At 31.2% G+C, this 26,321-nt stretch overlaps 3 protein-coding genes across 6 annotated transcripts; all 3 read left to right on the top strand.

Annotated features, from left to right (window-relative positions):
• Window positions 1–9,672: 9,672 nt before the first annotated feature.
• LOC112798077 (probable protein phosphatase 2C 33) lies at window positions 9,673–13,907 on the top strand. 4 transcript variants are annotated; one of them, XM_025841246.3, is made up of 7 exons: window positions 9,673–9,853; window positions 10,192–10,232; window positions 10,640–10,978; window positions 11,328–11,705; window positions 11,790–11,907; window positions 12,656–12,879; window positions 13,260–13,907. In XM_025841246.3, the coding sequence occupies exons 2-7, from the start codon at window positions 10,224–10,226 to the stop codon at window positions 13,551–13,553; spliced, it is 1,362 nt and encodes a 453-aa protein (XP_025697031.1). In that variant the 5' UTR covers window positions 9,673–9,853; window positions 10,192–10,223; the 3' UTR covers window positions 13,554–13,907. The 4 variants fall into 4 exon arrangements, with proteins under 4 accessions (XP_025697031.1, XP_072071704.1, XP_072071706.1 ...); XM_072215603.1 differs by lacking the exon at window positions 10,192–10,232 and having other exon boundaries at window positions 9,685–9,853; XM_072215605.1 differs by lacking the exon at window positions 10,192–10,232 and having other exon boundaries at window positions 9,751–10,131.
• Window positions 13,908–14,119: 212 nt separating this feature from the next.
• On the top strand, window positions 14,120–18,326 carry LOC112798076 (disease resistance protein RPP13-like). Its single transcript, XM_025841243.3, has 2 exons — window positions 14,120–15,210; window positions 15,308–18,326. The coding sequence occupies exon 2, from the start codon at window positions 15,347–15,349 to the stop codon at window positions 17,870–17,872; it is 2,526 nt and encodes an 841-aa protein (XP_025697028.1). The 5' UTR covers window positions 14,120–15,210; window positions 15,308–15,346; the 3' UTR covers window positions 17,873–18,326.
• A 7,299-nt stretch (window positions 18,327–25,625) lies between these two features.
• On the top strand, window positions 25,626–26,321 carry LOC112795459 (uncharacterized). The gene has a single exon (XM_025837388.1). The coding sequence runs from the start codon at window positions 25,626–25,628 to the stop codon at window positions 26,319–26,321; it is 696 nt and encodes a 231-aa protein (XP_025693173.1).

The following is a 26,321-nucleotide window of genomic DNA, read 5'->3' as shown; positions in this document are numbered from 1 at the left end:
TGACAAATTAGAAATAAATTTTTGCGTAAGTCATGATAATTGTGTCTGATAAAATAAATTTTAAAATTTAAATAGATCATAATAGACAAAAAGTATAATGATAATTTAAACATTTATTAATAAATAAAGTTATTTTTTTATTTTTATAGTTACAAACCAATTTTAAAAAGCACATTTTTACGAAAGCATTCTTAATTTTTAAAAATAATAAATACAAGTACATAATTTTTTTATTTACAAAACATAAAATAAGATGCTCTAAAGAATTTTACTAAATCAAACTTTACAATCAAGTATTATCTTTCCATAAATTCATGGAAAGCGAAAGCTGAAAATCGACAAATCTTATTAAATATATGACAAACTAATTACACTTGTACAACGCAACCAGCAGACAGCTCGATAATTAATTAATAATGCTAGACATGTTATTTTGTACATATATATAATAAACGAAAATGTTTGGTAACTAAAGAAAATCAACCAAAAACAGCCATAACATGCTTTATTTAGCATTCATTAATTGTTGCGACAATTAATAAATGCTAAATAAGGCAAGTTCTGGCTATTTTTTTTGTCTTCCTAGCATTATCCATAATAAAAAGGTGAAGTGTTCATCCTCATTTAAAGGTAACACATGATATGAGTGAGAATATTAAAAAAGGAGTCACATTAAGATCTGAAAAATAGTGAAACAAAATAATTGTAAACATGTCAAAGTATCTCAATTCGAAATACAAGATTTTGAGTGTTAATTCATTAATGTGAGTAAGAAAAATGTCTAATCTTACACGTTAGGGACCAATTCCAGCTACACTTAACACACCGACAAGTAACCTTGTCTATTGTCGTACGGTCTTTTTATTTCCATAAATGCATGCCTGTTAGTTGTTAGTATGACTTTAGGATCCCATTTCCTATTTTCCACTCAATAATGATCCATTGTCTATTCCTAAATCTTAAGGCTTTAATTACAAAAGATATTAGATTTGGGGCAAGTTACTTAAATAAATAGAATAGAAAAAATATTTACCCAAATGTGCAAAACTGGTTCTTATTACCTGCATGTGCAAAAAGCCATTTCTATGTAATCCGTGGCAACCCACCACGGTTTCAAAACGTGCATAAACCGTGACAGGTCCCAACGGATTATGGCCAAAAGATATAGAGTGTAAACCGTGGTAGGTCACCACGGTTTACTAAGGAGAGATGACGTGCATAAACCGTGGAGACTCCACGGTTTATAAAGAAACTTGTTTGCACATAAAACCTCGTGGGTCACCACGGTTTATGTGTGATAAATAATGGCCAGAAAACCTTGTTAATTTTATGTCCAATAGAAAATGAATTTATTAGCACAATAAATTTATGAGCAGAATCTTAAATTATGTCTTATCAACAACAGTTTTTTATAATAGAAAGAGTATAATAGAAAAAAAAATCAGATAATATTAAGAAAATGATTTTTATAGTGCTTAAAAAATTGATGTCTATTTACTAAAAAATAAAAATTAATATTTAATTTAAAATGATGAAATTTAATAAATTTAAAATATTTAAAATTTTTTATGTAAAATAAATTAAAAAAAAATTAGACTCCAATAATAAACATCATGAAATTTTTGGATTTTTTTCTATTATAAAATAAAAAAATATTTTTAAAAATAAATTACACAAACATTAATGTTTGGAATCTGTGTTTTTATTTTTTATTTTGAATTTTTATGAAGTTTTCAAAATCTTAGGCGAACTTATAAAAACTAGTCAAAAGTTCGTTTAAGCTTAAGGTGACCTCTCTCATTATATTCATCTTTATTTTTTCATTTATAAAATAAAGATTCATTACACTATAACATATTAATGAGTACAATAAAATAATTACTTGTTAATATTGGTATATTAATATTCATTAACATGCTTATTGATTAAATCTTTTATATAGATTTAATAAATTCACATATAAGTGTATATTGATACATTAGTATTTGTTAAATTTAAAATAAAAAATATTTATTATATTATAAGAATATTAATGAGTACTCTAAAAATTATTAATAAGTAATTATTTTATTATGTTCATTAATATTTTTTATAGTATAATAAATATTTAAATATAGTGTAAAATGAAAAATAGGGATAAACATAATAAAAAAATAATTGATAATACATGTAAAAATTTTATAGTATATATTAGTCAATAATACATAAAGAGAACGAAAAAATTTTATTATAAATATTCAATAGAAATAGATGATTTTTTTTTCTTTATAAAATGTACTATATAGTGTGTATTTATTAGGCTGCCTTTGTTTTCAACAACAAAATAGAATAAGACACTGAAAATAGGATAGGACAAGACACTGATGGACAGAGACACAAAATTTTGTGTTCTTGTAATTCTGCTTGGTGATAAACTTAAACAAATTATGAAAATCTAATTTATTCTCATTTTTTTCATTAAAAAAATTTGAGATAAAAAATATAATAATAAAAAATATAATTATAAAAAATTAACAAGAATAATAAAAAAAATAAAAAATAAGTTGTGTCTCTTGGACATAAAATTAACAAGGTTTTCTGGTCATTATTTACCACACATAAACCGTGGTGACCCACAAGGTTTTATGTGCAAACAAGTTTCTTCATAAACCGTGGTGACTCTCCACGGTTTATGCACGCCATCTCTCCTTAGTAAACCGTGGTGACCTACCACGGTTTACACTCTATATCTTTTGGCCATAATCCGTTGGGACCTGCCACGGTTTATGCACGTTTTGAAACCGTGGTGGGTTGCCACGGATTACATAGAAATGGCTTTTTGCACATGCAGGTAACAAGAACCAGTTTTGTACATTTGAGTAAATATTTTCTCTATTCTATTTATTTAAGTAACTTGCCCTTAGATTTGTTGTTTAAAGTTGCCTATAGCCCTACACAAACCCTTTTGCTTGATATATATTTAAATGTTATGATGCCTTTTAGTGTTTAATTGCCAATAAAAGTAAAATAGTTAATATTTATTTTAAAAATATAAAAATTAATAAATTTTAAAATTTATTATAAAAGATAAATTAGATAAAATATAGATATTAAGTGATAGATACTATAAAATTGACCATATTTAAATTCTTAGTTCCACTAATTATTTTTTTTGTGTCCAATAAGAATGATTTACTCCAAAATAGGATAGAGCATGCTTTATGTGGTTATTTTTTTAGTTATTGCAAAAGATTTGGTGTAATGCCTTAATATTCAAAGTGAGGGTGTTTTGCAAAATTTGTACGGTAGTATAATTTGCAAAGAGTGAATTGTCAGGAATAAATTTTGGCGGACATATTCATGAAGATAATACGTAAATGACGGATTCTATTTTTTTTAATATTTATATAATAATACGCAGAAAGTGTATTGTGTTATTTAATATTAAAGTGATAATACGCAGTCTACGTATTATGAATACACAAACTGCATATTGTGAATTCACAGATTGTGTATTGCCGTTAAATAAAAATTATAATTGAAGCACTATAAAAAGAGAATCGGTATTAGAGACATTTAAATATGTATTTAATTAAAAAAATATTTAATTTTAAATTATAAATATGTATTTTTATGTATTTAAATTTTATTCAAATTTAAATTTAAATGTTTAATTAAAACCAAAATATATTTAAAGTCAGATTTAAATTTAAAATATATTTAAATTCAAATTTAATATAATTAAAACTAAAATAAATTTAAAGTCAAATTTAAATACATATTTAAATATGTTTAAATTTAAATGTAATTATATAAACAAACCTGAAATATATATAGTAACGTCAAATTTACTTATATATATATATATATATATATATATATATATATATATATATTCAAAATATATTTAAATTCAAATATTAATATAAAATTAAAACTAAAATATATTTAAATATCTATTTAAATTTAAACTTTTTAAAATATAAATTAAAATCACAATTATATTTTATTTTTAGATTTAAATAACTTAAATAAAAAATTTTATTTAAATTTAAAATATATTTAATATTAATCACTAATTAACATCAACATCATTCATCTAAATACATAATAAAAGTGTAATCTTTATTTATGTATTTTTTTTACTATTAATAAAAAAACACTATTCAATTTAAATAACTATACATATTATTATCACATTATTTCTATTTCAGATTAAAAAAAATGCACAACTAATCTACTAATTATATTAGTAATATTAAAATAACTTACTTATTAATTTTTGAAGAAAAAAAATGTTTGGCAAATGAAGATGAAAGTCTCGTGCAGGAGGAAGTATGGAAGGATAGAACTAAAGAAGTATTGAAGAGTAAAAAGAAAGGAAACCGAGTATGTGAAACTGTGGTTGTGTCTCTCAGAGTGCATGCAAATTGGAAAGAGAGAAAGTAATTATTCACCTTCACTTTATTTACACATTTGCAGGGTTCGACGCGTGTCGACCATACACACAATACGCGTTCTGCATATTGTCAGGGAAATACGCACTTTGCGTATTGTGCTTCTCGAAAAACACGTCCCAAACCCCGTTAAACACTATTTTTTCTAATATCTTTGTAAATCTCGCTTTCTTCATCAATAATGAAATAAAAAATTCTGCTTTACGAAGATATTGAGTATACCTAAAAATCATCAACAGTGATTTTGACACAACAAAAAGAATAATATTATACATTCAAATTTTTTTATTAATTAAGTTTAATTAAGTTAGTTTAACATAACAAAAATTAGTTCTGTCTATTATTATTATTTTAAATCTTATTGTTTAACTTGGTTGAATTTCAGTCACCAAAAAAACTTGGTTGAATTTCGACTCATAAAAGGACTGGGATGCGTAACATTACTCTAACAAAAAATTGTGAATTGCAATTTTGTTTCCTTTAATAATTATATATATATTTTTATAATAATTTTTTTTCTCATATTTGCCAATTCATCCTATGGAGCCATTTTATAGAATTCCACTACTTGTGCCCGTGTTTAAAATTTTGAACCTCTTAATTTATGCGTACTTTCAAATTTCAATCCAATCGATTTTAATTTTTGTTAAACTCAATTCTTTGGTTCTTTCATCTTGAAACCATGATCTTAGGAGACAAATTATTGTTATTATTATTTTTAAGATTAAAATCATCCGGTAATTATACACTTCATAGATATGGTCCACTATGTTTGACTCTCTGTCCCGAGCAGTTTTTTCTTTATCACGTGTATCTAAAATAAAAAACCATTCAAACGGTGATGAAGAGTTGAAGAATCTAGAAACTAGAGGATGCTCTTATTTTTTATTTATTTATTTATTATGGGCACACCAGAATAGAACGTTGATGAATAATGTATACGAAGTAGGTGGTGCATGTTTTACTGTTTTTACCTTTTCAATCATTCTTTGTATTTTATTACATATTTTCCAGATAAATACTTTCAGGAATAATTCAATTCAATAATTTTTTTTAATTATTATTCTCTTTGAAATCAAATAACCAATGATGATCTCTATTAACGGCTGCGTAAAGAAAGAAACCAGCACAAAATAATTGAAAATTTGCGTTGTCAATCATTATGCTAGAAAATATAAATGTGTCAATCGAACTGGTAATAAAATATGAAAGTTTCATTTTCTTAAATCACGAATAAGTTAGCAAAGCAAGTAATTGGCAATCAATTTTTAGAGTAAAATATCATTTTTGTCTTTAATGTTTGAGATAAGTCTTAAAGTTGTCCCTAACATTTCAATTGTGCTATTTAAGTTCCTAATATTTTAAAATTGACTCAATATTATCCTACCGTTAAGGATCCGTTAACAAAATTGACGGTGGGACAAAATTGAGACGATTTTAAAACGTTAGGGACTTAAATAGGACGAAAATGTTGGGGACAAAAACGATATATAAAAATAAATTTTAATTTAATTTTATCTTTCAATAACATCAATTTTTTAATATATATAATATTCACTTATTTTTAATTATATCTAAGTAAATTACACTTAATCACATTACTTTTATTTTAAAAAATTTTGATACATTAGAGATAAAAGGTATAATTTATATTTTATTGTATATATATTATTTTTTTCTTTTCCTCAAGTTTATATACTAGTCATTTCACAAACATTTTTGATAACTAAAAATCTTTAAGAATAAAATTATAAAAAAAATTAATTTATTTAGAATGAAAGTAATATGATTAAGTGTAATTTATTTAGATGTGATTAAAAAATAATTGAATACTATGTATAGTAAAAAATTAATATTATTGAAGGATAAAATTTAAATTTATTTCTATGTATCGTTTTTGTCCCCAACATTTTCGTCCTATTTAAGTCCCTAACGTTTCAAAATCGTCTCAATTTTGTCCTGCCGTCAATTCTGTTAACGGATTCCTAACGGCAGCACAACATTGAGTCAATTTTGAAACGTTGGGGAACTTAAATAGAACGATTGAAACGTTAGGAACAACTTTAAGACTTACCCCAAATATTAGGAACAAAAACGATACTTTATTATAATTTTTATGATATGGAATATACCGTTAAGAATTCGTTGATAACGAAAAATAGTAAAATACAAAGCTAGACTATTGAAACCGTAATAAAATATGAAAGTTTCATTTTCTTCTATCCTTAGTTACTTCATACCTTACATATTGAATATACCATCCAAATGAAGTTTAATTACTTAAATAATCTCATTACAATAACGTTATGTACGAATTTTTTAATTTAAAATATGGTATCCACTTTCAACCTTCTTTTTTTTCGGGGTGCGGGTGTCTATGTTTAAGAACAATTTTTTTGCTTATAGAAAAAATGAAAGGTTTTAATATTATAAATATTATATTTTGTGCAATAACTAATGTTTTCGATTCTGTTTAAAAGGTATTCTGAAAGATGACAAAAAGAATTCCTTTCCCTAAATCTTATCCCCAATTAAATGGGAAAAAAAAAATTGGTAGCACGATTTATTTACTTTCTAAGATTGAGTTTGAGAACTTTAGGTACTACAAGAAATTATCGAGAAATATGCTAAATCTTTTGCGATTAATTTAGTGATTGATTTTGGTAGTCGCTAATTTAAAAATAGAGACTAATTTCAATCGCTAATAACAGTGACCAATTTTTAATCGATGCTATAAAATTATTACTAAATGATATTGGTTGTTAATAAAATCTGTCATTAAATAGTGAACACTTTTTTTGTCGTTAAATTGGTCAATAAAAAAATTGGTTGTTAAATAGCGATCAACTTCTCAATTATTAAATTAGTCACTGATGTTTGATTTAAAAATCTAAATTTAGAAATAGCGACCGATTTAGCAACCAACATCTTTAAAACAACATTTTATAATTGGTCGCTAAAATCGATCGCTAACTTAGCATAGAGATCGAATTAGCGACCAACTAGTTTTAGTCTATTTTCTTATTGATTGCTAAATCGGTCACTAAATTAAAAATAACGACTGATTTTGTGACCAAAAGAACTAAAGACAAAATTTTTTGTTTTGATTGCTAAATCAGTCGCTAAACTAAAAAATAACGACTAGTTTTAGCGACCAACTTCATTTTGATCGAAGAAAAATATTATTGGTCGCCAAATCGGTTGCTAAATGAAATTGAGCGATCAAAATTTTTTTGGTCCTATAAATCTTATATTAGTCGCTAAATTAGTCGCTATTAGTAAACTAATTTTTTCGGTCGCTAAAATTAATTACTATTATGGTAATTTCTTATAGTGAGTGTAAATAATAAAATATCGAATATTTATTTTAAACAGTTTAAATTTATTTTATTTAATATTTATTTATTAAAAAATACATTAAATAAAATTAAAATAATAAATTTTAACAAATTTTGACTAATATTTTTTTATTACTAAATATTTTTGAGACTCTATTTAGTAGTTATACTTTTACGTTTTAATCATACATTTTTTAAAATTCTGATATAATTATTAGGAAGAACTAAGACTGCGTTTGTTTACAGTGAGACAGGGACACATAGACATAAAATTGTGTTTGGTAGAGGAGACATGGACAGAGATAATGTGTTTAGAGACACTGAATTAGTGTATTTTGTGTCCATCATGACAGAAAAGACACGGAGACACTAACAAGAGACACAACTTATTTTTTATTTTTCTTTTATTATTTTTGTTAATTTTTCATAATTATATTTTTTATTATTATATTTTTCATCTCAAATTTTTTGAATAAAAAAAATGAGAATAAATTAAATTTTTATAATTTATTCTAATTTATCACCAAACAAAATACAAAAACATAAAATTTTGTGTTTTTGTCCATCAATATCTTATTTTGTCCTGTTATCTATTTTTTGAAACAAAGGCAGCCTTTTAATTGATTATATCACGAGCCTCCTCTCTACTACTTGTACAAACAATCTACGTTTGAAGCTTGTGCGTGTATACATAGTATTGCTTCGTCTAACACCAACTTATAAACTAATAAAGTAATAATAATAACAATAACAATCAATCAAATATAGAATCAATTAATTAAAAGGAGTACTACTTCAAAAATGGGAATACTATATTAATTAATTAAGTATCGTATTTGAGATAAGTACAACAACTTCTGATGGCTGGTTGTGTATAATACATACATTGTATAATATAGCATAATCAAGATTATTGGTTGATTAATTGATTTGATTGTCATAGAAAGGCTAATAATCGTTTTGGCCTTTAGGTACACTCGTGTAATATTCTAGTGGTAGTAATGATTTTTATAACTAATAAATATAAAAACAATTTATCTATAAAAATTAAAATAATTCACACTCAAATATTAATTACCCCTTGAATGAAAAAACAGTAATTATTATAAATTTATTTGATGGTTATCAATATAAAAGAAATTACTCAAAATATATTTAAGTATATTTATATTTGTTATTTTACATATTTTAAGATAAAAATATTATATATATACTAAAATTTAGTTACTAAATTAGCTACTATATAATTGTGTATCTTTATACTCATTAATTCACATTTTTTAACTAAAAATAATCATTAAAATAACTAAAACTGTCATAATAAAATAATCAAATTAAAAATAAATAAATAATTAAATTTATTTAAAATAATATAATAAAAAAATTATAAATGATCAAATACATAATAATCGATTAATAGCTTATTTTTTTACAAGTAGTAGCACTATTGAAAATATATATAGTATTCCAACATAATAACTATTTAACTTTTAACTTTTAGTATACATATAATATAATGTGGATTATTAAATAAGGATTATGCTATGTGTATACCAAAATCAGCCACCAAAATTAGTCACCAGTATAAAATATTGAAAAAATTAAATCACACATGTATTTATACACAAATACATTGGTGGCTGATTTTAGTGTACAAATAGCATTTTTTATTAAATAATTATATAAAAAATTTTACTCGTTCAAAACATTGAAAAATAAAAAATATACTGCATTTGAAACTAGCATGAAATAATCATTTTTCTTATTAGGTACTGTCACTACCTAAAACAGTAAAACCCCCAGATCCATCCACACCGTCCAAGCCACGTGTCACCACCTGAAAACCGTACACATTTCACGTTCTTTATAAAATAATATTTTAAGTGTAATTAATTATTGTTCCACGTTGTCGTTCTGATCCACTACTTTTGTTTCCATCCACACATATATATATTTTGTGTGGTTGAAAAATAAATGAAAAAGAAAAGAAAAGAAAAGAAAAAAAGTATAGTCACAGCTCAAAACATCAACGGCTTTCATCGAATTCACGAGACGCCGGTGACGCACCCGCGCGTGACGGTATCGTTGCTCTCAACGATTTTTCAGAGCGAGGACTCGTTTCTTCGTTTTCTCATTTCTCCGAGTTTTTTTGTTCCTAAATCTTTTGTTCTCTCATTGATTCCTCGATTTCCGTGAGGATTCGAAGGGATTCTTCACTTTTGATGCGAAGGAATTTGGAGAAATGCTGGATCGGGAAGCTTGATTCTTCTGCGGTCTCGCGATCGTCTTTATTTTTCAGCTTTGTTTTTTTCGTGTGATTTTGCTTTGACGCGTTCCGCGAGCTGATTTACGCGGAGGTTACTGTTATATAGGCTTGAATAGGCATTTGATTTGTGTTTTACTGATTTTTGATAAAGGAATTCGATCGAATCGGGATTTTGTTGCAATCATGACTCAGGTACTGTTTCTTATGAATCTGAATCTCTGTTGCTATTTAAAGAGGTTTATTACTATGAGCTGGTTTTGAAGAAAAACTGAAAAAGAAGCTGATCTAAACACATAATGGACCTTTGAATTGTGTTATTTTTCTGAAATGATGATTTATGAATAAGCTGGTTTGAATGTATTCAGAGAAAGCTAATCCAAATAGGTCGTTGTGATTTGTGTTGTTTTTGTCTGAAATGATGATGACAAAGCTGATTTGACCTCAAAATATAGTTAACCCAAACAAACACTAGGCTTGTGATTTTGTCTTTTCTGAAATGGTGATGATGAGAAAGCTGAAACACGCATTAGTTATTTGATGATAGTTATTTATTTGTTTACTTTTTCATTTTTTTGTGATGTTGGTTATGATTGTGGCAGGCTGTGGAGGTTCTAAACCGGTATGGAACGGATCTTGTTGGTGAAGCCAGGGGTTCTGATTCTGAGTGTTTGGCGGGTTTTGAGTGTTTCTTGAACATCGTGAGGGCACTGGGGATGGGGTCATGCATCTCAGAGGCTGGTGGTCACTCTCCTCCCCTTCTTCCAATCCAGCCAGACACCAATATGGATGGTGGGAAGAAGAGGAGGTTGAAGGGTTCCCCTTCCTTTGATTACAAAGTGCCTGGGAGAATGCACCTGAATGGGTCCAGCGATGTTGCATCTATGTACTGCAAGCAAGGTAGAAAAGGGATCAACCAAGATGCTATGCTTGTTTGGGAGGTTAGTTCCATTTTCTATTAGCTTCAGTACTGCTCGTGTTTTGCGATACTTTAACATGGAATTGCCATTTATATATTTAAAATAAATGGCAATTAAGTTCTCATGCATATGACTCAGCATGAACCTAATCCTATATCAACATAACTAAATAAAAAAGTAATTACCATTCCACCGAATTCCACTGGTTTTGAAAGTGCAAAAGCTGTATATTAGAATAATAATCAAATTGAAGTAGACGGTCTAGTTTTTGTAAGTTTGAAAATTAACTATTCTTGTTTATGTATTTGATAGTTCTTTCTTTATCTTATATTAAATAAAATGTTAACTATTATCATTTTCCTTTTTGCAGAACTTCTGTTCAAAGGAGGACACCATTTTTTGTGGTGTTTTTGATGGTCATGGACCTTATGGCCATAGGGTTGCAAGGAAAGTCAGGGATTCTTTCCCTTTAAAACTTAGCGCTCAATGGGATTTCCACCGCAAGAGTACAGATGGGCTGAGTGATCAGGGCAGTGCCGCAGGAAGTTACAAATCTGAAGAGATTGGGTTTAGACTGGTTGATGAGAAACCTAGATTGACTGATCATGAGCCTGATGGAACAGATACTATCTTGACATTAAAAGAATCCTTTTTGAAGGCTTCTAAGATTATGGATAAGGAACTGAAACTGCATCCTGATATTGATTGCTTTTGCAGCGGGACTACAGCTGTTACCTTGGTTAAGCAGGTAAGCAATATAAATTATAACAATGTTCAATTGATAATACTTTAATTTGTTTTATATATAATTGTTACCCCGTATGTTTTCTAGGGCAAGGACCTTGTTATTGGAAATGTTGGGGACTCCAGAGCTATATTGGGTACCCGAGATCATGATGATAATCTTATTGCTGTTCAATTGACAATTGACCTCAAGCCAAATCTTCCCAGTATGTATCTAGTCTCTTCTGTCCCTCTCTTTCTCCTTTTCATATCTCTGTGTGTGCTCCTTATGTTATTGCTGTTTAATCTGAAAATGGAACACCTTTGACTATTTCCTTTATTATTCCTGACTGCTGAACAACATACCCTGTAAAATCACTGTTAAATAATGTTATGTAGCATTTACCACTTATGCTCTATAGCAGTAAGCCATGCCCACCTGAGTGGATCAAATAAATGATCCAACATTTTCTAAGTTGCAAGTTGTTTGACCTATCTTTTTAGCCCTTCTCTGGATCATTTAATATGCTAACAGCAGAATACTAAGCTTTGAGATATTATTTCCGTTCAGAAACTTGGCTATATTCATCACACATTTCGTTTTGCATTTTGAAATAGAATCCGTTTTTAACGTGCACCTCTATAGAACAAATCCTACGTGAAGTCTAACTATCTTGTTTACAGTTTTGAAGCCTTACTTTTTCTTTTATTTTGTTGCTTTATTTATCCGGACCATCAATGTGTTTCTCTTTTCCCGCTCCTATATATATATATATATATATATATATATATCTTTGGTTAACCTTTAGATGAATTGTTATGGAGTAAAAGGGGATATATACATGACTGGTGAAACTATATTTTCAATGGATGGTTTAATAATGTGGTTACTGGGAATTTGTTACCATACATAGGTCAGTTTGGCTTATCTATGTGGATATTGACGTCTGATGTGGTTTTCTATTTCCTGCTTAGGGGAAGAAGAGCGAATCAGGCTTCGTAAAGGAAGGGTCTTTCCCCTTCAGAATGAACCGGATGTTGCTCGAGTTTGGCTGCCTAACTCTGATTTCCCTGGTCTTGCTATGGCAAGGGCTTTTGGAGATTTTTGCTTGAAGGACTTTGGACTGATTTCAGTTCCAGATGTGTCATATCATCGCCTTACTGAGAATGATGAATTTGTTGTATTAGCAACAGATGGGGTAAGGATGTTGGAGGCTCTTTTTCTTGTGATGTACTATCTTCTAAGAACTGCACATTTGTTGAAACTGAATACCTTTCAAGATTAACAATAATGGATTGAAATTGACTTAAAATAGTGTTCTCATGCTGGTATTATCGTTGAATAATTTGCATGAACTAAATATGGTTCATAGTTGATTGCATTTAGATTCACCTCATGTTATTTCTTCCCCCTTTGGAACTGGAACTTCTAGAATGTTAACAGAAGCTTCTTATATATATATATGTGTGTGTGTGTGTGTGTGTGTGTGTTGCGGGTGATGTAATATTTGCTGTATCAGGGGATTGTGTATGAAATACTTTAACTGTTTAATAAACTCGTGTTGATTCCTTTTGGCAGATATGGGATGTTTTATCAAATGAAGAGGTTGTGGACATCGTGGCATCTGCTCCACGCCCTTCTGCGGCTCGATCACTGGTGGAGTCAGCTGTTAAAGCATGGAGGATGAAGTTCCCTTTGTGCAAGGTTGATGATTGTGCTGCAGTTTGCCTCTTCGTTGATTCAAATTCGGACTCGGGTTCGGCATCGACCGCAGATGACTCAACACTAGAGCCACCAATTGACCAATCCGAGCAGTCTTCTCTCCTTAGCGAGAAGGGAACTGGCGTGGATGCTGAAAAACAGCAACAATAGCTTAGCTTTTGTACCATGTCTCTTCCCAAGCCTTGCTGGTTTTATTGAGAAGGTTGGGAGAATTATGCTGCAACAGTAAAAATGGGTCATTGTTTTGATGATTTTTATTTTTTGGTAGCTTTTCTGCCAATATTCTTTTCATTATTTATCTTTTCCCTTTCCTTCAACAGTATATGAGGGGAAAGAAGGGCTTCAGTATGTGTATTATATCCGGAGGAAAAAGGGTGCCGGGCTTATTTTTTTTGGTGCTGGATGTCGTTTTCCTTCTGTGTAGCTTTGTTAGATTTGGAGTTTTGTAAATCCAAGTCTCTTTGATCCTCCTTATTATATAGTGTGTCCGTTGGCTATCTGAAATCTGCTGTCATTTTTATTTTTCGTCTTTTTTAAATTGTAGTTATAATTTCCCAGTGTAGTCAGTGTACACACGAGAACTGAAACAGATTTTGATTTGTTTGTCATGACTTTGAATCAGGTTTCTGTTGAATTTTCTTAAGCGTTATGCTGCTACCAGGTATCAGGCTTCGAATTTCTAATGATATTGTAAATATTTAAGTATGATCTATGATGGTATAGTGCATACTGCTACCGCGTATGATACTTTTTTATTTGACTACAAAGGGAAAAATTATCTGGAAACTGGGCCTGGATTTATTAGTAAAATGAAAAGGACGTATTTTCAAATTATAAATTGTAATTAGGAGGTATTTTATTTAGAAAAAAGAAATAGAGTAAATTACTATTTTGACTTTAAATAGATTCAGATTTTGAAACAAAGTTGACGTGTATTGAGTATTGACGTGTTATAAAAGAAGATGGACGGATTAATATATTTTGGAAAAGTCTAGGGTACCAACATATTATCTGGCAACTTCTGCCAACTCTTATTTATAATTGTGTTTTATGGAAGTGTGTTGGTGGATGTGTCTAATAATTAATATATTTTAAATACATATATAAAGAGACATATCCAGAAAATATATCTATAAAGACACTTCTATTAAACACAGCTATAAAAAAGACATTTTTATTAGACACATCCACGAACACACTTCCGTGAAATACAATTATAAATAAGAATTGGCAGAAGTTGGCAGATATGCTGTTGGTAACGTAGCGGAACCGATATATTTTTTATGTTTGAACGTATGAATATATTTTATTTTGAGAAATTTAACATGTTAAAATACATTATATAACACTTATTAAAATACATTATATAATATAAATAATTTATTTTTTTTTGTATATTGTACGGATCTCACTTTAATTTTATATTAGCTGTATAAATAAGTATTTTAAAAAACAGATGTAATTAAAAAATAATACCATTTGAACTCTAAAAATAAACTAAACAACAAATGTATTTATTACGTACTAACTCATTTGGTGGCTATATTTAGTGAGTAGATAACATTTTTTTTAAAATTAAAACTTAAAAATAAACTCCCCCCTTTTTTTTTTTAATTTTTTTCGCAATGCACCGGCTAGTAATTTAGGAAGAGAAGAGTATTACACTATCCAGTATCTACTATGTCAAAATAAATAGAACACAATTTTAAGTGTGGATCCCAGTCTCCACCTACCTCCATGTTGACGAAGTTATCAACTTAACGAGTGCAGTTTCTTGGAAACTCGAAACAATTTGGTAAAGTAGCAGGTGCACACACTCCTCAACAATAATTATTCTCATCATTTTTATTACTTGTAATGTATGTATGTATCTATCCCCTCTGATCTTCTTCACTCTGAAACAGCGTTGACTTGGTTGAAGAGAGAGAGAGTTCAGATAATTAATGGCAGATGGTGTCGTTTCCTTCCTGATTCAGAACTTGTCACAGCTGCTTGTTGATGAAGCGAAGCTGCTGTCCGGTGTGGAGGGAAAAGTCAAGTCCCTCATCAGCGAGCTCAAGTTCATAGACATCTTCCTCAAGAGTTCAGAGGGGAAGCGCAACAACAACATAGTTAAGGAAGTTGTGAACCAGATTAGAGATGTTGCCTATGAAGCTGAAGATGTTGTTGACAACTACGTCGCCAATGTTAGCCTCCACAGAAGCAGAAGCATCCTGGGGAAGATGTTCCATTGTGTTGGCCAAGCTATGATGCTTCATAATGTGGATGCTGAGATTGAGAATATCAAGAGATCCATTTCTGAGATATACAGCAACAGGGACAAGTATGGCATTGGAGAAGGTGAGTTCCAGTGTGGTGGAGAAGCTACCCCAGCTGCCACGGAGGCACTCCGGAAGAGGAGAAGGGATGTGGAGGAAGAAGATGTGGTTGGATTGGTTCATGAGTCTGATACTGTCATTAAGAAACTCTTGAAGACAGATTCACGGCTTCAAATAGCTTCCATAATTGGTATGGGTGGTTTGGGAAAGACTACCCTTGCTAGGAAGATCTACAATAGTAAGAAGGTGAAGGAGAAGTATCCATTTCGTGCATGGGGTTATGTGTCTAATGAGTATAGAGCTAAAGAGTTATTGTTGAGCCTTATTCGGTGTTTGTCAACATGGAAATCTAATGAAGAAAGTGAAGAGGAACTGAAGGAGCATCTAAGAGAGTGCTTGAATGGGAAGAAGTACTTAATTGTGCTTGATGATATTTGGAAAACAGAAGTGTGGGATGATGTAAAAGGAGCTTTTCCAGATGACAATAATGGTAGCAGAATCTTGATAACGAGTCGAATTGGAGAGGTAGCTGCTTATATGGGAACAATGCCTCCTTACTTCCTTCCATTTCTCACTGAAGAACAAAGCTGGGAACTTTTCTCCAAGAAAGTGTTTAGAGGAGAAGAAGATTGTCCACCTGATCTAAAAGATTTAGGCATGTCAATTGTTGAAAGCTGTAGTGGCTTACCTCTTGCTATTGTGGTGCTAGCTGGGCATGTTTCCAAGAAGGAAAAGTCTCTTAGAGAGTGGTCAAGAATCAAAGAACATTGGCTTCGTGTTCGTGACAACAACACTGTGGTGGTGATGGACATACTAAAACTTAGCTATGACAGTTTGCCTCAAAAATTGAAGTCTTGCTTTTTATACTTTGCAATCTATCCTGAAGATTATGAGATCCCTGCAAGAAACCTTATCCAGTTATGGGTAGCTGAAGGTTTTATACAAATTCCAGAAACTGGAACATCAGATACATTAGCACTGGAAGACATTGCAGAGTATTACTTAGAAGAGTTGGTTGATCGTAGTCTGGTGCAAGTGGCAAGCAAGAGGAGCGATGGGGGCGTAAAAACATGTCGAATTCATGATCTTCTTCGCGATCTTTGCGTATCTGAGAGCAAAGCAAGTAAATTCATAGAGATACACAGAGAGTTGGACATCAACAAATCCAACTCTAGAAAGATGTCTTTCCACCACAGCACACAATTCTCATCCTCACCAAACAAAAACAACCACTTTCACACACATTCCTTGTTCCTCTTTGGAGAAGAGCTTACCTGGGATGATGAATCAAAAGGATGTAAACAGTTCAGGAAAAGCTTCAAGTTGGCCCGTGTTCTACACCTCAACAAAGTGTTGTTGGATTTGCCACCTAGTGGCTTGAAGCTGATGATCCATCTAAGGTACTTGAAGATAAAAACAGATTCTAGATCTGCTGAAAATATTTTAGATTCTATATCCAACCTTAGGAATCTAGAAACACTGCATTTAAGTTGTGACTGGGTGGTCTCCATCCCAATCAAGATATGGAAGTTGAAGCGGTTGAGGCATTTCAACTTGAGAATCAAAGAGATTTCTCAGATGTCTAGAGTAACAAACAATGAAAGAATGTCCAACCTTCAAACCCTTTGTGAAGTACCTCTCTATTCAGAAACTATATCAATGCTTAACAACAATGGAAGCTTCCCTAACTTAAAGAAGCTGGGTTTATGTTTCTATCCAAACTTCCAGCAATCTTCTACAGGTGCTGCCAATCTTTCATCACTTAGCATGAACCACCTTAGCAAACTATGCACACTCAAAATAAGAGGTGATCTCTTTAATCCATTCAGTGCAAATGGATTTAAGTCAACGTTTTTTCCATCAAACATTGAGAAGATTACCTTGGTAGACTTCAAGGAATTGGACTTTAAAGCTCTGGGGAAACTCCGGAATCTGAGAATTTTGAAACTGAGAAGAGGATCAACAGGGGATGGTATTCATTGTGTGGCCGGAGAGTTCCCGGCGCTTCAAATGCTTCAGATGAAGGAAGTGAAGGTTGAGAGGTGGATACAAGATGAAGGTGCAATGCCAAGTCTTAGTCGTTTGATCATCAAAGGTGGTGCAGTGGAAGACCTTCCTCTACAACTTCAATCCTTGGCTTCCATTAAATAGAAGCATGCTAAGCAGTGGTGACTCATATTCTATAATACATCAATGTGAGATCATAGTCTGATTGGTTCTTTGTTGTGTACTTTTGTTGAAGCTTGAATTATTTTCCATGATCATTCTGAAAGCTAAGGCTGGTTCTTTTTTATTTTATGAATAAATGACCATTTGTACCCATGAAAGATGAAAACGCTGACATATGTACTAACGCAAGATGTCTTCCATGTAACAAAAGTACCCTGTCTTTGGAAGGTTGGAGTGCCACGTAGAGTACTTTTGTCATACGAAAGGCATCTTGCGTGGTACAAGTTTAGTTTCGATCTAGTGTGGGTACATATGTCAGTGTTTTCATCTTTTATGGATACGAATGGTCATAAGGTCATTTATTCTTTATTTTATTTTATTTGTATTATATTTAGCTATCTACATCATATTTATTTAAGTGCTACATATTCTTTTCTTTTTTTGTATTTATAATATATACTATTTCTAGCTAAAACTTATTGTTTGATCCTTTTACCAACAAATAAATTAAGTGAAAAAGTAAAGATAAACAAAAATATAAAAATGTAATTTAAATAAGTTTTTAACACTTAATTTAAAAAGTTTTAAAGAGTCTCTTAATTTGTTTATTCACGAAAAAAGATAAAATTAGAAGTATAGAATATAATAATAAAACTAAATGGTCGTGACATTTTAACATCAAGGACAAAGATTATGAAGAGAATAATAGAAAAAGGAGAAATAAATTATATTGTTAATCTCTCATGTCAACATCTTCAATTTTTTAATTTGACAAGCTATCCCAAAGTCATCCCATGCAAATATATGAGTAATATAACAATTTAGTCCCTGAAAAGGTTAGTTGTTTAATCTTCAGCAAATTTTAATTGCTAAGTGAGTTTCTAACTTTTTATTTTATTAGATATATCAATTTTCATATCAAATTTTGATAAAAAATTAGACAAATTAATCTCTGTCATTTATTTAATAGAAACATACAAGTTCCTAAAATTTTTTAAAATACTAAGACCAGTTGTTCCATATAGACAAACAATATGATGTAGAAACTGGTTTGACTAAGAGTTTATTTGAAATGCTAGGAATTAGAATTCACTAAGAATTGAATTCTTTTGAGAATTTTAATTTTTATTTTTCTTTCATTTGTAAATCAGATCAAAAGGGGTCTGATTTTCAAATTCACTCACATACTCTTCAAACTTGAATTCTATTCTATTAACATATTATAATCATTTCAAATCATGAAATTGATGGTTTTCAAACAAGCTCTAACGAAATAAAAGTTTAAGGACTAACTTGATAATGAAAATTTATTGAGGACTAAAGTATTTGACTAAATTTCTTAGGGACTAATTTGGAATATTACTCTAACTAGCACTTAGTCTTGCTTGCACACACTGTTGCTCACTTTACATTCATTTTAGTGTTCATTCACACACTAAAAAAGTTCAGTTCATCATTCTCTTCTCTGCTCCATTGCATCGAAAGATGCAAGTTTAAGCATACATCATGAATGGTCAAGATTTAAAATATCATATAATTACTTAAAAAAATTGTCTAATTTTAGACTCTATTTTTAACTATTAATGTAAAAGACATTGTTATAATTTTATGAATAAAGAAAAGTGATCGGTAGGGACATTTTTATCTTAAAGTGGATGATGGTCATCATGGTCATTTGAATTATTGGTATGGAAAAAGATAAAGGACAAATATTGAAGAATATTTTTTTCATCAAGAATCCATAAGCATAATAATGTGGAGACAAATTTGCATGAATACAAGTCAAGGTTGCCGTGACAATTTCCCAACAATGTGCCAAAAATGTGAAACCAAGCAAGATAAATGCAATGGCTGGTTGGAACAAACACGGATGATAAGAACTTCGCTCTAATAATAGAGCTGAAGATATTAATATATTATTGCTGTTGGGGCTACGCTGATGCAGATGTCTAGTCTTTTAATTTCTTCCAGTTAATTGTTCTTATTATCAAAAATAGTTGATAACAAAAAAAAAATTAACTAAAAACAGTACAAATTTGCTCTATTTAGTATTTATTAATTATTATAATTAATAAATATTAAATAAAATATTTTTTTTATTTTTCTAATATTACCGATTTCAAGAACATTAATGTTATAATAATAGTGTTAGCTATTCATTTTAACATGTATATATTTTATAATAACGATTGGTTAATGTGAGAAAGAAAGTTGGATGGGAGGAATTGGTGGGAGGTGTTCATTTAAAGAGTCCTTTTGAGCTTTTGGTTTTGAAGTCCCATAGTGACTGACATAGAATGAATACTTCTATCATCTCCATGGTTGGTGTGGTTGTTAGAACTCAGGAACAAAAGTATATATATAGTATCTAATTATTTTGATAGTCTATATATATATAATTCATCAAACTTTTAATTAAATTTGTATTATTTAAGAGTTTGTAATAATTAGATACATATTCTATAAAATATAATAACTCAACAAATATTTTTTAAAATGATTTTTTATTCTCTTCAAGATGAGAGGAACTTATTTTTCTTCCTCTTTTAATTTTTTAATATTTACTGGTTCATCAAACCATCAACAACACAGTTCAGATTTTCTTCTCACGAATAAGCTAATTTGCTTAAGAGCTCGTAAATCTATAGGTGATTTGTTCAGCTTAAATTAAGAAGAAAAAAAATTTTAAAATAGGAATACATAAAGAGTACATAATATAAAGGATAATAACTCAACAAAAAATGATAATAAATAAATTTACATTTATTATTAATAAAAAAATAATTTAAGTAACACAAAAGAGAGCAGAAACATAATGAGCAAGTACTTCCATAGCAAAGACAATGTGATGATGCTCCATGACGTGCATGCTCGTATTAACAACATTAAGAGAAGGATCGATGACATTTATCAAAATAAGTCCAAATATGGCATCCAACAAGGTGATTTTGAAAGTCATACTGAAAACGAAGAATTTGCAAAAGATTCATTGATTGCGAGAAGAAAGGAGTGAAAGAAGAGAGTGAAAGAAGGGGAGGTAGTAGGCTTGGTGCATGACTCCACTGAGGTAATTAGCCAACTTGAGAGAGGAGATTCATAGAGTTGTTTGCATATTAGGCATGAGTGGCTTGGAAAAGACCACTCTTGACTCGAAAGATCTACAACAACGACAAGATCAAGAGCATGTTTCTATGTTGTGTGTGGAGTTTTGTGAACGATTACAAAGCTCAAGAATTATTACCGAGTTTTTTGAAGCTTTTGGGGTTATCCACAGTAAAGAATTAACTGATAAAGAAAAAAAATAGAAAGAAAAGTCAGAGATTGCATGAATATATAAGGTGATTTGTTGTATGTACAGCTTATATTGATAATATTGTTCAGCTTAAATCGAGAAGAAAAAAATTTAAAATGAGAGTACATAAAGAGTACATAGTATATAAAGTGTAATAATTTAATAAAAAATTACAAGATTTACAACAACAAGAATTATTATTGAGTCTTTTGAAACTTTTGGGGTTATCCACGAGGAGTATAAAGATTTAACTGATAAAGAAAAAATTAAAAAAAAAAAAAAAAAAAATCACAGAATGCATGAGTGGAAAGAAATATCTAGTGGTACTAGACGATATCTGGAAAACTCAAGTGTGGGATGAGTTGCAGTGAGCTTTTCCTAATGACAACCACCGTGGTAGAATATTGATAAACACACGTGTCGAGGATATTTCTCATTATACAAGAGCAACCTTCCTTCAGACTCCCATTTCTTGATGAAATTCAAAGTTGGAAACTGTAAGAAGGTGTTTTGCAAAAAAAAATGTCCTCATGAACTTGAATCTCTTGGCAGAGAAATGGGTGAAGCCTATAAAGGTTTATTAAAATGTGAATATTATCAGTACTCTCAGTACTCCCTGTTTTATTGGGTACTAAAATGAGACTCGCGCATTGTGCGAAACAGTAAATTAACCATAGTATATAATAAATATTAAAAATTGTTATATTTTGTAGAAATAAATTAAATATGTGTAAATTAAAGTTAAATTTAAAATGTGTTTTATTTAAAATAATTTATAGTACAAAAGATTTAGATGTTAAGAGTTGTACAAAGTGACATTTTTATTTGGTGGTTTGATTTTTACATTTTTTTTAGTTGATGGACTTAGTCTTCTTATGTAGCGCTAGTCTTCTTTTTTCTTTATTGGTTGTTGTTAGAGTTGTTACTTTCTTCTTTCTATCGTAGATCATGTAAAAACATGTTCTTTATGAATTGTTGAGTTTGATGTACTTTCTATTGTGTTGTTTGTTCCATCTTTGCATGTATGTTCTTCTTCCGAAGATATGTCTTGAATTTGTATGGTTTTCTTTCTTCTTAATCTCTTGATGGAGTGATACTTCAATGCCATTACTTTTCTAGAGTGTCATTAGATTTGAAGCAATTGTGCCTAATAATTTTTTTGCTTCGCCATCAAATAGTACAAAAGTTATTGTAGCACTTTAATCTGAAACTTTTAATTGAATTCTGAATCTAAAATAAGTATTGGATTAGTAACTAATAATTTGATAGATAGAATTATGAAAAGTATATAGAGTTACCTTATTGTTAGATATTGTGGTGTTTGATTATATGTGCCACAAATATAGTTGTTTTTTTATATGCTTTTTTCGGACACTTTTCACATTTAACATATAGTTTCATACAAATTTGTCATCAATTTCGTTTATAGTTGCTAAAATTGTGAAGATCTTTTCCTATTCCAATATTCAATTTATGTATTCATTAGGTATACAGTATTCGATTTCTAATCATTTTGCCTTGAAAGAATGATACTCCATTGAATAAGTTTGAGATGTCTAATTCAGAAATAAACTTTTTGTGTTAAATTTGATATTATTTGAAAGAATAGTAGTAAGAGACTTATATAAGTAGTTCAAATAGTATGAAATTTGAATACTTGTAACGTAAAATTTATTATAATTAATAATGTTATTATGACATTTGTAATATGGATATTTATTACCTTTAGTAAGTTATTTATAAAAATTAATAAATTAATTGTTGAGATAAGCCTCAATGTAGTCCCTGAAGTTGCACTCGAGCCTCAAAGTAGTCCCTGAACTTAAAAGTTCCTTAGAGTCATCCCCGAACTTGCACTCCGGGACTCAAAGTGGTCCTTCCGGCAATTTATGGATAGGTGGCGCAATCGGAAAGCTTAGCTGGCAGCGTCGTTGACACGTGGGACTCACAAAAACGACGTCGTTTCACGCTGATTACGTCCCTCCCTCAACGTTTCAATAACGTATTGTCTTCCTCCTCTCTAAACACGAAACAAACACAACACAGAGTGAGGTTTCTTCTTCTCCCTCCCTCAATCTCCAATGGCGCATGTGCTCCTCCATTAACCGCACCGATTTCAGTGGAAGACGTTGGCTCTGGAGCATCGCTGCTTTCCTCTCCTTCATACACAAAGTTGGGAAGCCTGATTGCTCTGAAAGAGGTAAGCCAAAAATGAAAAAAAAATGTGGTTCCTCTATTTTTTGATGTTGTTGTTAATCTAATATTCACAAAAGTTCAGGCCGTTTTTTTCAATTGTCCTGGTGGGTATGAACGCCTCTGTTCTGTTCTCTGTGCTAGGGTTTGATCACTACTGGCTTTCGTAGTGGTTTGGCCAAGAAAATTATAGAGTAGGAGTGTTTTCTGTGTTTTGATGATATGAAAACGTGTTTTTTATGTGTTAGGGTTTACTGCTCTTAGTGGAGGAGTTTCCAAACTATTAATGTGTTTCAGGACAATGACTCTGATCAATGAATTTGTTAAACAGAGTTTGCATGATCACAGTAGAAGTAAAGATCTTTTGGGAGTTGAAATTTTTTGTAACTCTGATAACAGATTCTGAATTTGACTGATTTACCTAGTTGCCTTTCTTTGTATTGGGTTGGTTTAGTTAAACTGAATATAATATGTAATGCTGTTTAGTTAAACTGAATGTGTGATCATAATGGATTCTTGCATACATATGTTAGAATAATATAAAGTAAGTTTTGCAATTGCTAATGAAGTTAACTTAGTTATTGGAATAGTCAAGTTGTTAGATGAATTTGGTCTGAACTAGTGGATTAGTTGTGGGAAAGGGTATGTAAATTTGAATGGTTTAATCCATGAAGATTGAAGTTAGTGTCTAGAGAACTGCTATCTTTAGTTAAACCAAAATAATGTTCTTGATTTCACACTTTCTCTGCATAGCTAGATGTGATTTCTTGGTGTGACATCAGTAATGTTTATTCATTTCTTATTAGTGGACAATAATTGATTATTCTTTACTTTCAGATTTCCAATCTATTACTAGCAGTGATGTCTGATTTCAAACAATGGGTGTGATCAATTATTTTTTTTTGTAAATATTGGCAGATGGGTGATCCGTTAATTACCATTATATTTCACCATGGAGGGTCGTTTATCACAGAGGCTGATGGGAGTATGTCTTACAACGGTGGAGAGACTTGTGAGTTGTCGGATATTGATACAGACACGCTGGATGTATTCTTCGTCCGAGACTATCACAAGAAAATTGGGTATGACAAGGTTAGCCAAACTTGGTGGCTGGTGCCTAATCGGCCTATGCAAACTGGTTTAAGAGAAATAGCAGATGATAATGAGCTGATGAAGATGTGTTACCTGGCTCAGCAGAACAAGGGGGTTATTCATGTCTACTACGAACATGGAGTATCTGAGCCTGTGTATATTGAGGAAGCAGAACCAGTGGTTTCTGGCAAGGAGATGATGCTGATACCAACCATTATCCCCCACCCCAAAATCCACCACCAATGCCACAGCTGAACCAATTCCCAGCACAACACCATGCAATCCAACTTCTGAACCAAAGAAGACTACTGAATCCACAAAACAAAAGGAGCCACCTACCTCATTAGCTGCTGGTAACCGAAACAAAGCAGGAAAAATTTCCCCCCAACCCACTGCAAGTCTTGGACCTAAGCCCAATCCACCACCAAAAACAATGGCCCAACCCAGTAAAAGCAAGCCCAAAATCCCACAAAAAAAATGCCCCAACCCACAGCAATTCCGAAACCTTGGTCCAAAGGAAAAGAAACCAAGAAGGCTAAAACAAAGAGAGGCTGTAAGAATGTAAAAATAGCAGCAGCAGCATGTGGAAGGAGGCCACTGACAAGAGCTGCTGCTACTGGAAATATTGCAAGAACAACTGGTAAAGGAAAACAGCCCAAGACAGCCTTTGTTGCTTTGTCTAGTTCAGAGGGATCCTCAGACAGCCATGACAGTGACGATAGTGCAGAGGATGAAGCATATAGGTCTGGTGGTGATGAAGTGTCCAGTGAAGAAGACTTGCCTCCGGATAGGTCAGCAGGAAAGAGTAATGTGAAATTGAGAAGTAGGCCAGGGAAGAAACTTACAAAAGGAAAGAAGTCTGTTATGGTTGAAGAAAATGGTCCTGTTTGTGTAGACTCAGATTCTGAGAATGATGAAATCATTTTTGGACCGATTCCTAAGTTTGGATCATCAGTTGCTCCTTATCATGATGTGCAAGATGATCCTTATAATGATTCTGATGATGGAGACTCATGGCATTCGTAAGAAATAAAGACTCCTCCAAACTCTGAGGATGAGTTAGAGGAAGTTGATTCAGATGACGTATTCTCTGCATTTAGAGAAGAAGGGAGGTTTGGAGAGCTTAGGCTAGAGGTTGGAATGACTTTCACTACAAAAATGGAGTTCAAAGAGGCTGTGCGTGAGTATTACATACAAGAGGGTAGAAGGATTTGGTTTAAGAAGAACGATAACGTGAGGATGAGAGCTGTGTGTAAGGATGCGAGCTGTGGCTGGCTTGTGTATGCCTCTAACAATACTGAGAACAATTGCTGGCAGATCAAGACATTCATGGATGACCACACCTGTGCAAGAGAGACCAAAAACAGACTAGCTAATAGGAAGTGGCTAGCCTGCAAATTGGTGAAGAAACTAAGAAAATACCCGAATCTGAGACACTCCGAGGCTGCACAATATTTTAAGACTAAATGTGATCTGGAACTAAACAAGTCTTCACTGACCAGGGCCTTAGGAGATGCTAGATCTGTTGTGTACGGTGATGCAACTGCCCAATATGGCATGGTGAGAGATTATGGGCTGACACTGTTGAAGAGCAATCCAGGATCCACTGTCACAGTTGGGGTTATACCTCAGCCTAACCCTGATGATGATCCAGTTTTCGAGAAGATGTATGTCTGTTTGGAGGGATGTAAAAAAGGATTTCTAGCTGGTTGCAGACCCCTCATAGGCTTGGATGGGGCTTTTCTGAAGACCCGGCATGGTGGTCAGATATTGTCTGCAATTGGCCAAGATGCAAACAATCATATATATGTTATTGCCTATGCAATTGTCCCTGTTGAGAACACTGAAAACTAG

This window comes from Arachis hypogaea, chromosome 14 (genome assembly GCF_003086295.3).
Source record: "Arachis hypogaea cultivar Tifrunner chromosome 14, arahy.Tifrunner.gnm2.J5K5, whole genome shotgun sequence".
Classification (NCBI taxonomy): Eukaryota; Viridiplantae; Streptophyta; class Magnoliopsida; order Fabales; family Fabaceae; genus Arachis; species Arachis hypogaea.
The sequence above is the reverse complement of the archived record's forward strand: the minus strand, read 5'-3'. Positions and strand labels throughout refer to the sequence as shown.

Excerpts from the sequence above, each read along its gene's own strand:
- LOC112798077 (XM_072215603.1), top strand. The coding sequence starts at position 9,749 with ATGAAAAAGAAAAGAAAAGAAAAGAAAAAAAGTATAGTCACAGCTCAA. Across the intron at positions 11,706-11,789 it reads CTGTTACCTTGGTTAAGCAG|GGCAAGGACCTTGTTATTGG; the intron begins GTAAGCAATATA and ends TATGTTTTCTAG. Across the intron at positions 11,908-12,655 it reads CCTCAAGCCAAATCTTCCCA|GGGAAGAAGAGCGAATCAGG; the intron begins GTATGTATCTAG and ends TTTCCTGCTTAG.
- LOC112795459 (XM_025837388.1), top strand. The coding sequence starts at position 25,626 with ATGGAGTTCAAAGAGGCTGTGCGTGAGTATTACATACAAGAGGGTAGA.
- LOC112798076 (XM_025841243.3), top strand. The coding sequence starts at position 15,347 with ATGGCAGATGGTGTCGTTTCCTTCCTGATTCAGAACTTGTCACAGCTG.